The sequence below is a fragment of the Coffea arabica genome, chromosome 3e, assembly GCF_036785885.1.
Source record: "Coffea arabica cultivar ET-39 chromosome 3e, Coffea Arabica ET-39 HiFi, whole genome shotgun sequence".
NCBI classification, from domain to species: domain Eukaryota; kingdom Viridiplantae; phylum Streptophyta; class Magnoliopsida; order Gentianales; family Rubiaceae; genus Coffea; species Coffea arabica.
Genome location: NC_092315.1, coordinates 17,970,322 through 17,984,109, shown reverse-complemented (window position 1 = coordinate 17,984,109; position 13,788 = coordinate 17,970,322). Strand labels below are relative to the sequence as shown.

Here is a 13,788-nt window from a genome sequence, read left to right as displayed (position 1 = left end):
TTTAACTTGCATTATATTCCAATAATTTGTGATTATTCTCTTATGCTGGTCACATTATTTTGTTCTCTTGATTTTGGGTGCAAAATTGAATCAGCACACATGAGCGTGAATCTCGCTTTAATGTGTATGTGCTAATATAATGGTTGGGTACAAGTAGTTAGACCAATTAATATTATTCATATGCTCATTAAATGTTGTATTCACATTGAGATGTATGGTTATTACCCTTAAAGTGATTAAAGTCAAATTTTCCATAAAGGTGGTTGTGGAATTATAGTATAATTTTGACTAAACACCCTTGAAACACCTTTTGTTTTGACTCTGAAATAGTGTAAATTAATTCTTGAATTTAAGGCGCACGCTGCTAATTTATTTATGGTAAATCCCGTGATTGATTATTTTTGATAATTTCTTGAGCATTTCGTTTTAAATTCTCTTTTGAAACTTTGAACTATTCAAAAATCTTTTATAATACACATTGAAGAATATGGTTATTACTCAAACTTAACCATGTGTATGTGAAAGAATAAGAGTAATTTAAATTTGAGAGACGGGACATTTAAAGTTAATATTATGTCTCATAGATGTGGAAATACAAATAGAGACAACAATTTTTCATAAAAGATGAAAATACATATTAAAATAAATATATGTTGCCCTTATCCAATCAGGAAAACATTGAAAGATTTGTCTTTATGATTGAAAATTATTTTGAAAGAATTTAATGGATTCCCTCATTTTATGACTATATTTGACACTAGATTCCAAAAAAGTAGAACAAATTACATGAGAAGATAGGAGGAAAAAACAGAGGCAACGCGTATGGGTACTACTCCCGTACACGCTGAACCCGAACATTTGAGAATTCCCTACTATCCAGTAGAACTGTTGCCCTTATGTTCCCTGGGAGGATAGCAAAGGACGTAGCGACCCACTCCCTTCCCAAATTGGATCCTGCTAATGCATCGGCTGCGCAGTTCACCTCCCTAAAGATGTGAAAAACAGAAGCAGACAAGGACTCAACCAACTGTCTGATCTGTCAGACAAAGTTGCAAAGAGGCCACTTAGAAGAATTCCTTGAGTTAACTAGAGCAACCAGCGTGAGCGAGTCCGCTTCCACCATTAGTCTCCCCTTGAACGCCATGGAGCACAATCGGAGGCAATGGCGCAGCGCCAGACTTTCTGCTGTTAGGACATCTGTCTCCCCGAACTCCTTATAGAAAGCAAAGATGACCTTGCCGTCGTGGTCCTAGAGCAAGCCACCCCCTGCTCCACTTCCCTGGAAAACACTCACGTCCGTGTTCAACTTTATACATTGAAATGGAGGCCGCTTCCATGAAACGGCCAAGCTTCCAAGTTTCGTCAGGCACGGGGTGACCAAAACCCTCCATGGGTCCTGCGGATCCCCTCTGAAGTGCTCCGGTTGAAGAATATTTGCCTGCCCTAATCGTACCATAAAATTTTCTACCATGCGGATAACCCCACGAGCGTTAAACATCTCCCCTTCAAACCGTGCTCTATTCCGGCCCTTCCATAAAAACCATAATATAGTGCAAGGAAGCGTCACCCTAATATGACCCCACCCTACGCAAGATGACGAGAGAAACCACGCCAGGCACATAGCTGAAACCAAGCGAGGGCTGGGTCCCACAATCCCAAATCGCTTAATGAAATGGTCCCAAACCTGAGCCGCAACCGGACCATCCAGGAAAAGATGTACCAATGATTCCTAATGGGCCGAGCAGCACAAGCAACAAGAAGCAAGACTGAAGCCCCAATTTTGTAAAACTGTCTCCACAGGGACCATCCTCTGTAGAACCTTCCACACAAAGAAGGAAATCTTCAAGGGAATCGTACCATTCCAAATCCGGCTATCCACTAACGACAAGTTATGTCTCTGTCTAACCGCAGCCCAAGCCATTTGTAGCGAGAAGCCGCCGGACGACGAGTCCTCCCAAACCATGACATCTTCTTGGCCAGGGAACAACTGCACCAATTGGATTTGCTGCACCAAACAAGGAGGCAACCAACTCTCCAACTGCCCTCGATTCCATCCATCATCGCCGCATATGCGGGTAGTCAGTAAGTGGCACCATCTCCGCCAAGGGCCGATCAGCTAACCACCAATCAAACCAAAAATCAACGAACCCCCTACCTAAACACCATCAGATTTTGCTCTCTGCAACATCTCGAACCTTCTCCAGTCGCCGCCAAGATAATGGGGGTCTAACTACCTTCAACACCATGGGGTGCACCCCTTTGATGTATTTCAAGTGCATGAATTCAGTCCATATGGAGTCCCTCTTCCGTAACCTCTACCATAGTTTACAGGCGAACGCCCTACTCATATCAGCGAAAGATCGGAACCGCAGCCCTCCTTCCTCCACTGGATAGCAACACCTCTCCCAGGACCTCTATCGAATACCTTTCACCCCGCCAAGTTTATTCCACAGAAAAGCACTACAGATTCTCCCCAAAATCTGAACCACACCCTTAGGAGGGCTCATTACCTACAATAAGTACATCGGCATGGAGGATAGCACATGGCGTAGCAGGATCAATTTACCCTCTGAGGAAAGTAGACGTGAGCTCTAGTGAAACAGTCGGTCCCGCATCTTTGCCATGAGGCCATCAAATAGACCACACGTCGCTTGTCCACTCGAGATTGGCGTCCCCAGGTAGGTAAACAGGAGCTCATGTCGTAAAAAATGGAGCTTCGTCGTCACCAAACGCGCATGCTCCTCTGAGGCCTTGTTTGAGAGCACGAACAAACTCTTGCTAGCATTTACCTGCTGGCCCGAATGCGCCTGATACCTCTCAAAGAGCCCTGAGAGCGCATCCAGGCAGTCCTTAAAGCATCTCATAAAAATAGGGATGTCATCTGCAAATGCTAGATAAGGCACCCGGCTACCAACTGAAACGTAAGACCGACCCTCGTCGCTTTGGAACAGACAATGCAACCCTTGACCCAAAAATTCTGCCACCAAAATGAACAATGTCAGTGAAAGGGGGTCCCTTTGACGAACCCCCCTGGAAGATTTAAAGTTGCTGGCTAGAGATCCATTAACCAGAACTGAGAACCAGTTATTTTCTAATGGATGAAAAATCAAATCCACGTTCCCCTCATCGAAACCAAGCTGGCGGAGCATGAAGATGAGAAAACCTCATTCAACTCCGTCATAAGCCTTCTCCACATCCAACTTCAAGATAAGATAAGATTTGGATTCTTTAGTCTCCGATCCAGATCCCAAACCAATTCCTGTGCCATCAGAATATTATCTGCTATACCCCTGCCCGGTACAAAACCTGTTTTCCAGTCGGAGACCAGCCGGGGAAGCAACTGATTAATGCGAGTCACCAAGATTTTGGAAATCAACTTCGAACTCACATTACACAAGCTAATCGGCCTGAGCTCCTGCCATCGCGAGGCACCTGTTACTTTAGGAATGAGAGTTATCAACATGCTTGTAAATCCCCTAGGCTATTGCCCGCCCTCAAAGAACTCGCAAACTGCCTGTAGCAGATCTTCACAAATTATCGACCAACAGTCTTGATAGAAGCCTACACTAAAGCCATCTGGTCCAGGCGCACTGTCCTGTGACATTGAGAAGACAACCTCCTTTACCTCCATAATTGGTAGTTGGTGCAACTCCGAATTGTCAAGTAAGGTCAATCTGGGGACAGGAAAATCCAAAAGTGGTTGCACCCTTCCCTTCTCGCTCCAAGGAGAACAAGGTTCTAAAAAAATCCACCGCTGAGGCTCTTATGCCCTCCATATCCTCGATTCAGTGACCCACTACATCCTTAATCCGAGAGATGGAATTCGTACTCCGCTTTTGTCTCACCATAGAGTGAAAAAATTTGGTGTTAGCATCTCCTGATTGAATCCATTTAATCGCTGATTTCTGTCTCCAGTAGTCACACTCCACAGCCAGGGCGTGAGCATGAATCACTCTAGCCTCCCCCAGGCTAGCTCTCGATATCTCGTCCCGAGCAACGTCGTATGCCAGCTCACGTTGGTGAAGAAGAACCTCAGCGTCTCTGACTTTCTGGAAAATATTATCGAAGGAATCCCGGTTCCACTGGCGAAACCTATCTTTTGTATTACGCAGCTTGTTGAAGAAGGCCCTTATACCCGTGGCATTCACCGGAGTCTGCCATACCTCCTTGACGACTACCAAGAAATCTGAGTGAGTCCTCCATGCATTCAAAAATTAGAAGGAAGAGGCCGAAGCGTTAACCTCACCACACCGAATCACAAGCGGGGCATGATCTGACCGGCCGCGCATCAGATGCATGACTTTAGAACATCCAAGTAACTTGGTCCAAGCCCCATTGCTAAGGGCTCTATCCAAATGTTGCCATACCACTCCATTAGTCCAAATGAACTGCGACCCCTCAAAGCCCATGTCAGAGAGACCACAATTAAAGACTGCCTTATTAAACTCCACCATATTCCTAGGATTGGGCGGGGCTCCGCCTGACCTCTCAGTGGCGTTAGAAATAATGTTGAAGTTGCCGGCTACCAACCAAGGGCCATGGCTTCTAGCAGCGACCGCCTCCATCGCCTCCCATAATTGGCACCTCCCCACCCTTGTGCATTTTGCATATACTGCAGAGATTTGAAACGCGGATCCCGACCACACCACCTCCATGTGGACCAACTGATCACCGACTTCTTGGAACTGGAGTGCCAAATCATCTTCCCAAAAAAGCCAAATTTTCCAACCTGCCACCGCCACGGCTTTCGTAAAACACAAGAAACGCCAAATTTTACCACTCCCAAGAGTTCTATTTGACACTAGATGAATTGTCTTACACCACACAATTCACATTGTCGATGCCTTTACGAATGTACAAGTGGAGTATTTTTACCCATAATAGAAAGTTCTTTTCAAAATATATTTTGTCGCAATCTAGAATTCGCTTTTTTTTAAATTAATAACTATTGAATACAATTTTAATATTGATTATTCAATAGGAGTTTTAAAATAATAAATTTATATTTCTAGATTTTCAAATGATGTATGAAATCAAACAAGCTTCGTTTGTCTTATGTAACAATATTGGCATTAAGTGTGTTATTCATGTAAACTTATTAAGTTTGCCATAGGAGATTGAAATTTGTCTCTATAAATGTATTTTGATAAAATACAAGACTAAATGATTTTAAATTTTATCATGGCATATATTTGGACTACAATACAAAAAGTTAACTAGTCAGATTATTATGAATGGCCAAAGGTGTCTACTCTATTAATAGTCATAATACGAAATTCTATGAATTATTTTCTGCCAAGTTGAAGTGGTTAAAGATATTTACTTATCTTATTTTGATAACATTCAAACTTAATGTCTTTGTTCTTGTATTTTAAATGTTGTACAAGAGATGAAGATATAAATGTATAAAAGGTAGAAAATAAAACTATAATGTCCTATATGCATAATTCTTGATAGATAGCATTGATAAAGAATATACAATGCTTAATTGACAAATTTTGAGTTATGTGTTTGCATCAAGAAACGAACAATTTTGGACATAACAAATAGCAGTTAGAATTTTTCTTACTCTTACCCAGTGAAATCTTGAAAATATCATTGTATATGTTTTAGTGCATCCATCCATTATTGTCAAGAATTTCATTTATGTTTTGGATTGGATAGATATCTCAGCTTAAATGGGGATATATTATCAACACTTAACGAAGTTGAATCAATAACATATAGATGTTTTAGCTTATATGGGAATGTATAATCAATTCCTAAAGAAGCTAAATGCACTAAAAAGAAAATGATTATTTTCATGGACTATACTGTCATATGTTGCAAAAGTGTTTTATATTAGAAATACTTGATTTTGAGAAAATAGGATGAGTGATTGGACTCAAATAATGGAGTTGAAAGGTAAGGTGAATCATGCATGTTGCCATTATGTTATAGAGATTAATTGCCTTTTAAGAGAAATTTCAAGTTTCAGCAATTGTCTCTACGTGACTAAAGTTGAGAGATCACATAAAGAATATTCTATTATAAACCCACTAATCTAATTATTAAGGAAATAGTGGGAGTCAAGAAATTCTCAATTCTAGTAAACTTTCTAATATCTATGTTTATAAATTCAAGAGTTTATGTGTGTTTTTAGGCTTAAATGTTATGTAGTTATTTTCACAACTACATTTAAGTTTGGTGCTACAATGGACAATGTTGTTTAACACTACCGGTAATGTATGGTCTATCAGGATTATTCATATATATTGGTGGTGTTACATGATATAATGATATAATTGTTGATGACTTGTTCAACTTAATAGAGTACAAATGCAGTAAATCTCTTATAATGTTAATAAGAGTTTTTGCTGATATTGGTTGTGGCACTTGTAGTTTATTATGTTTGGATCTACGTTAAAGTAGATGTGATTTATATATCTCTATAACATGTGCCTACCTTATGTTTGTCTAAAAGAGAATATGGCCTATTGATTACAAGTGATAGAGAATTTTTATCTAAACCAAATTGATATCCCATTAATGATTTATTTTTCTAATCTATTCTTCATATTGTTTTAAGAAGAATGATATTAGTAAATCATTATACATTGAGATTAGTGGGAATAACGTGTATTTGGTTTGTATATAGATAAAAATTTCTTCCATGTTTTGGGTAATAAGCAATTCTTATCTAAAACTATTAAGTGAAGGATATATGTAATACCTTTCATGTATTTGGTATTAATAGAGATAAAAAATGAATGTTTTGAACTATCTCATCTAGCCTTCACTAAAGAGTCTTTTTTAAGAATCTAAGATTGAAATATTAGTTATTATATTTTGAAATAATTGCAAGTTATATGGATGCTATAATACTATAATTAGGCACTCGTTATTTGGCCTATATTTTGTCAATTTTGTACTATTGGTCATTCAACTTTGACACTTCTATTAAGGTATATAAGGAAAAATGGGAGTTGAATCGAGTAAATTGACATAAAGTTAGAATATTAATGACGATATAGTTGCAACTACTTGAGTTCGTTAGATTTGAGTTATGATCATTAATGTTACAACTTAAGGATGCCGGCTAAGTTGTTGTTACGACCATATGATTCATAAAGAACTCATTAGCTTGTTGAGTAGTTGCTATTATATTTCTAACTATTTGTGGATAATTAAGTCCATTATGTTTTGTTGAGACTTTCCACTATTGTATCTTTATAGAATAGTAAATGCTTTAATGGATTTAAGCACATTAAAGTGAATCATGTATTATATTGTTGTATAAAATACGTCAAATTTAAGGTGTCCATTTGAGCATACCCATTAATGAAATATTGGTGCCAAAAGATTTTGCGAACATATAAGTTCAATGGTGTTTTGCTGTTATTGATGTTTGGACATATAAGTGTAAAATATTAAATCTTGTTGTTTGTGCACATTGTCACGAGAATTATGCATAGGATTAATATTTGGACCATGAAATGGACATCAAAGTTGTTGTCCATTTCTTCGTCATTAGGTTTGTCTACATTAAGTTGTTAGAATTGTGATACATGGAAGGAAATATATTCAAATTGATTTATGACCACCATGATTCATTCTAATGATGGTGTAGGATAAACATAATTAAATGTTGTGGCCACTCTACCTTACTTATTTGATTCTGTACGATTATTATTTATGTGGTCATTTGTCCAAGTGGGAGAATGTTAGACTATTTATGTGGCCTACATGACCACATATAATATTATTAAGATAACTCCCGTTAATTAGAAAGATGAATAACCATATGAATAAATACAAATAACCAATTACAGGCTTTAATGAGAATAGATGACTGGAGGAAGTAAGGAGTCCCATATTTATTGTATGTGGACATATTATATGATATTTATTATAGTACTTTATTTGATAATTACAGTAATTTTAAACTGTATCTTATCATTATGGTTAACAAATAAAGTACGATAAGAATATTAGAGTTTATCATTATCCCATGATGGGAGGGATTGTGACTCTATAAATGTTCTAGGGCTCCTGATTCCTCTCACCACTCTGACATACGTTATTTTTACCCATCACTAAAATAACATAAAAGAGAGTTAGGTGAGGGTACGCTGGATAGCATAAAGCTATAGTTTACAACCTTGGAGATTGAAAGGCTTGGTGATACAGAGCTGTAGAATTCTTCTCCAAAATGTCTTCAATGTCACAAGGTATGTCAATTTAGAATTTATCTCTTAATTATAATTTACAAATCATGCTAAAGATCATGCTCTTTATGTCTAACAGCTGCCACACAACAAATAGTAATGAACGACTAAATTGAACATTTTAGGGTCTGTTTGTTTGAATTGAAAATATTTTCTGATTTTCTGGTGTTTGGCTGCAGAAGACTTTAGGCAAATATTTTCCAATGTAAAACATTTTACGCTACAGGACGTAAAATGACTTACAGAGCGGACATATAGAAGTTAATTTCCATCAAACTCATGAAGCTTGTCAGCCATTTCAGGGCTTACCTATTAAGATACTCATAGCAAATAAGAAATACCAATACTGAGACCATTATTAAAAATCCATCCTTGCGCCTACTACGAAAAACCCCATTGTCTACCACTTTTCCCTCATCCTCATCTTTGCCAATCCTACTCCTTTCCTCCCATGCCAGCATAAACAATGCATCCATGGAGATGTAGAAAATCTATACCAAGAGCGGGTCTTGATAAGTTTTCGGATGAGAGAAATCTGGAAAAGTGAAGGAGATAGAGTGGAGGAAGACTTTTGTGCAGAAAAGTCTGCAACAAAATTCAAGAGCTGCTTTTCCATATGATGGTTGATCAATTATAAGGTTTTAATTACTGAAGTAATTTTTATTTACATTTTGAATCTTCATTGGTATGATGTGTAATTTGTTTGAGAAATTATGAATTTCTTTCTAGAGTTTGATAGATTTGGAGATTGGATGAATCTCTGGTTGAGATGGTAGATCCAATGTACATGGGATGACGGTAGTTGGAGGGATTCTACTGGGAATCTTCTTCTTGTAGGTTTTAGTTTTGTGGTGCATTTTCATAAGACTGCACCAAACAGCTGAATATAAAGGAAAACGAAAATTTTTTCTAGAAAATTATTTTCATTGAAAATGTTCTCCTTGGGAAAAAATTTTACATTGAAACAAACGGACCCTTTATCTTTCCTGCTCCTCCAATTTTGTTTGGATTTTTGTGCTCAAACTTTCTAAGGTGGGAATGATTATTATCAGCACTAAAACGAAACTTTCCAATCATTTTGCATCACTCAATTGTCTTGTATTTTGATTGTTTGCATCAAGGTTAGCATCCCATTAGAGTGTCAGCACTTCATCAAGGTCAAGTAAATGCCCGTTTTTCCACCCTTTAGTGCACGTTTACACTTTAATTCTTTAATATGCCTGCCACAAATAGGTTAGTACATAAATAACATCATTGGCAGTCTTCTTTTCAATGTGTATGCCTGTAATGATATGGATTCGTAGAAAGATAACAGCAGTTACAGCACGCACTCTCCCACAGATTGGAGCTTTCGTGGGTTAATTTGCACATCTCCTAGTTTCCAACTAGCGCACCTTACAAGGTGGATTTTTCATCCGTCTCCTTATCATCATTTTCTTTCCATGCGTCTAAATCCTATTGGACCTTTTTTCCATCTTTGATCCCACATTTTCCACTTTAATTTACGGACAAAAATATTCTACAAGTCTATTTTTCTATTTTTTTCTTCTTTTGTACAAATTGATGATGCGATTTGCACTTTCTTTTACCATCTGCTGTACCCAATTCTACTACTTTGTATACCGTAAGGTTAGGGAATGGAAAAGTGACGCGGGGTGGAAGCATAGAACTAGATGGGGCTAGATGAACATTTCCTAGAAAAAGGATCGAAGGGTTAATTCACAATCAAAACCCCAAAGTAAAAGAATTCAACTAGAATCTAAAATATAAAGCGCACTTCAAGGGATATGGCAACACCTACAACTCAAATCTTGCAATATGTAAACTTTTCCTATAGATTTTACCAGATTAAATTTGTTATCAGAATAATTTAGTTGGTAGAAAAATAAGTCTTATTGTTAGGATATTTGTTAACCAAAAAATATATTGGTTTTGTTAACAAATATTTAGCTAAGATTTGCTAGGTAGAAGATCATGTTATCAAGTAGTTTTTGTTGAGAATTTTTGAGAATTGTTAGTTAAAATTGTTTTAGTTTGTTTCTTTGTAAACACTATAAATAAGATGTTGATGAATAAAAAAATTAATCTCTTTTTCCAGCCCTCAATATAGTCTTGATATCCTTGTTTATGCTCCAAAAAATCAACAAAGTGGTATTAGAGCCTAAATCTTAAGGGTCTATTTCTTTGAAAGTGAGTTAATTTGGTGAGAATCCCTTTTTCACTATAAAATTATACACTTAAGCTTTTAACATCAAAATGCTAGGAAACAATTTCTTGTCCAACCCTCCAAGTTTTATTGGTGACAACTACCAAATTTGGGCTGTCAAAATGAAGTCCTCTTTGATGGCTAGTGATCTTTGGGATATGGTAGAAACAGATCCTATTTCTGAATTGTCAGAAGATCCAACTATTGTAGAGATGAGACTCCACTAGGATGCAGTCAAAAGAAGATAAAAAACCATGACGTGCATTCATTCAGCAACTTCCGATGCAATATTCACAAAAATTATGGCTTGTGAAACTGCAAAGGAAGCTTGGGATGCTCTTAAAGTAGATTTTCAAGGCAATGATACAACAAGACAGATGCAAATTTTGAATCTTAGGAGAGAGTTTGAACTCCTTAGGATGAAAGACACAGAAAACATCAAAGAGTACTCTATTAGACTCTTAGATGTTGTGAATAAAATTAGATTGATTGGAGAACAATTGCGGGATAGCAGAGTCATAGAGAAAATCTTAGCATGCTTACCTGACAGGTTTGAAGCCAAGATTTCCTCCCTTGAAGATTCAAGGGATCTCTCAAAACGGTTTGTCTGAACTAATCAATACCTTACAAGCACAAGAGCAGAGGAGAGCCATCCGAAAGGAGGAAGCAGTAGAAGGTGTGATGGCCCCACCTCCCCTTAGGGTGACCCAAGTGTTTAATAGGCTGTCTGCCCAACTCTAGTCATGACTCAATCACTAACTTACCAACAAACCTTAGTTACAAGTGCAACCACCTCAAAAGCAAGAATCACGTCTCCAAACGACAATAACAAGAACCATTCTTCAATGAATACATGAGATAGTGATCACTTCAATCTTAAGGTACATCACTAGCTCAAAATTTCAAAAGTCGAGTTTTCAAACTTACAAGTCATAAACAAAACTAGAGAGTTGATACTATTACAAAGATTTAGACAAAACTCAACCCTTCGCAATCAATTGCCCAAATTCTAGCCCCCTGTAATGAAAATAAACTAAAAGGGTGTCATGTAATCAATAATATAATACACAAGCCACAAAGAATGTAAACCACCACCAAATAGAGTAATTACACTTCACTTAAACAATAACACATTCATTTAAAAGGATATGGGACTCTCATGAGTTTGTTCAAGTAGTTTGATCAAGATTCAAGATTTCCATTTACAATCCGTCAACTTTATTCCATAATACTATCAAGTAATTCACTACTTCACGTCATTCTCCAACTACCGTTCAACCCCCTATCGGGCCCGCACATCAAATTCAATAAGGATAATACTTGAGTATACCGGTTCCAGATCAAGTTCAAGAACTCAAACATAGGTTCCAATTCAAGTTCAAGTGACAAGGCCCATGGTTCATTAATCTCATCGACCAACCCCTTGTTGGCTCGACTCGACTAACTAGACAATGGAGTTTGGGACCCCAAGCACATAATGGAGTCGATGGGATAACAATCCAAACAACCATCAAGTCAAGTACAAGTAAAGCAATTCATTTAATACAAACATTGAGAATCTAGTTAAGAAGGTTTGAGTATGATAAGGTACATACTCGCTCAGACAATATCAATTCAAGTACAAGTATCTCCATCAAGAAAACATGTCATTCAAGCAAGAAAACATGGCACATAAGCATTTCACAAGCACTTAGAACACTCGCCACTGAAAACAAAGCTTAAATGTCTGCCTTGAGTGCAACTTCGGCCTCACTTCCAAGTCCTAGAATCAAATAAATAGAGTACAATAAAATCCACTACTCCAAACCACAACATTTAAACAAAACTACTTCCAAGTCCCAACTAAGAGGTCTCCAGTTTTTAGATTTTTCTCACTCACAAACTCTCCCCAAAACGAATGGTTTCTTGTTCAATTCAAGGGGGAAATCCATGTACATGTTAAGTCAATGATTCAAGTAAAAGATAGTGCAAAAATATCTCATTTTCATCCAACAATTAGGGCTTAAAACTTCCCAAAATAGTTTTGTTTCTAAGCTGGAAATCCAACACTTAAAACAAGGAAAAGTGAGGTTTTTCAGCTCTTGGACTTATCATATTTCGCTTAAATCCATCACTCATGTTAGGGTTAAGGTATAATCAAGTGTATAAAGCATTAATATGACAATTTCACCCTACAACTTCAAGAGAAAAGCTACACAAAACCTCTCTCTCTCTCTTTTCGGCCAGCTTGAGTAGAATTTCAGCCAAGAAAATAGTGAGAAAATGGAGTTTAAACTACTTAAAGTCCATGATTTTGGTTCAAATCTAATACACACTTGTAGTTTACAGTCTTATAGAGTGTTTTTTCAATATTTATCCAACTAATCACTCAATTTTTAACCAAAAATTCCTAACAAATCCACAAAACTTCATCCCCATCATGTTAACAGATATATATAACCATAAATCTTAACAAGTAAAGCCACCAAAGTTACATATAAACATCCAAACCCTAAGTTGTCATCTCAAGAAGTCAAGCATCAAATTCAAAATGAGCAACTTGGGAAATTTCTAGGATTCACCACAAGATCTAGTCTTTAAGTTCACAAGATCAACTTATCTTAAAGATAAGAAAAAAAGAAACATAATCTAGCATGTTTACCTCTTCTAATCCACCAAACAAGATGAAATCAACCCACAAACCCACCAAATCTTCTTCCTTCCAAGTTTAAACCAAGGATGAGTAAAGTAATCAAGATCTTCCCTTCCTTTTTCCCAGAATTCCAAGCAAGATTGGAGTTTGAGCTGGAGAAGTTTTTCCTTCCTTTTCTTCCTAAGAGTTCTTGGCCTCTCTCTCTCTCTCTTGGAAGATAAGAAATTGAAAATGGAAAGAAAAGAGCTTGATAGGTGGAGTCTTATAAAGTGCTTGGTTCCTAATGTGCCACTTGTCCCATTCTCATGGTATCTTGCTCCAAATATCATATTTCTCGAAAAATCTCTTTTTTTGCACTAAAACTCCCTCTTTTCACTAAAGTTTCTTCACACACCTCACTTAAAGTCATAGTCACCCTACTTACTAATCCCCACATGTAACAATTTAAAAAATCATTAAGACTAAAATCATTGTCAAGTCATTAAACAAATAAATAAGTAATTATATAAATAAAATGCAATGCAATTAAAATGGATAAAATGACAAAAATTTTCGAGTCCTCACAGAAGGTGCTTTTTAGGTGAAAGATGAAAATTAGAATCAGCAAGGTGGCAAAGGAAGGAAATAGCAATGGAACAAGAAGAGCAAGAAGGAAGATGAGTCTCGCTGAGATGAAGGAAGAAGAGAAAAATTTCCTAAATGTCCACATTGCAAAAAGACTTCACACCTACAATAATATTGTT

The 13,788-nt window shown here is 37.0% G+C and overlaps 2 protein-coding genes across 2 annotated transcripts; one reads left to right on the top strand and one right to left on the bottom strand.

The window, feature by feature from the left end:
* Positions 1 to 3,785: 3,785 nt before the first annotated feature.
* LOC140038428 (uncharacterized) lies at positions 3,786 to 4,565 on the bottom strand. Its single transcript, XM_072083783.1, has 2 exons — positions 4,247 to 4,565; positions 3,786 to 4,186 (listed from the first exon to the last, which is right to left on the bottom strand). The coding sequence occupies exons 1-2, from the start codon at positions 4,563 to 4,565 to the stop codon at positions 3,786 to 3,788; spliced, it is 720 nt and encodes a 239-aa protein (XP_071939884.1).
* A 6,102-nt stretch (positions 4,566 to 10,667) lies between these two features.
* Positions 10,668 to 11,024, top strand: LOC140038427 (uncharacterized). Its single transcript, XM_072083782.1, has one exon. It carries the CDS (start codon positions 10,668 to 10,670, stop codon positions 11,022 to 11,024), a length of 357 nt encoding a protein of 118 aa, XP_071939883.1.
* The last annotated feature ends 2,764 nt before the right edge of the window (positions 11,025 to 13,788 follow it).

Excerpts from the sequence above, each read along its gene's own strand:
- LOC140038427 (XM_072083782.1), top strand. The coding sequence starts at position 10,668 with ATGACGTGCATTCATTCAGCAACTTCCGATGCAATATTCACAAAAATT.
- LOC140038428 (XM_072083783.1), bottom strand. The coding sequence starts at position 4,565 with ATGGAGGCGGTCGCTGCTAGAAGCCATGGCCCTTGGTTGGTAGCCGGC. Across the intron at positions 4,187-4,246 it reads CCCGCTTGTGATTCGGTGTG|ATTTCTTGGTAGTCGTCAAG; the intron begins GTGAGGTTAACG and ends GGACTCACTCAG.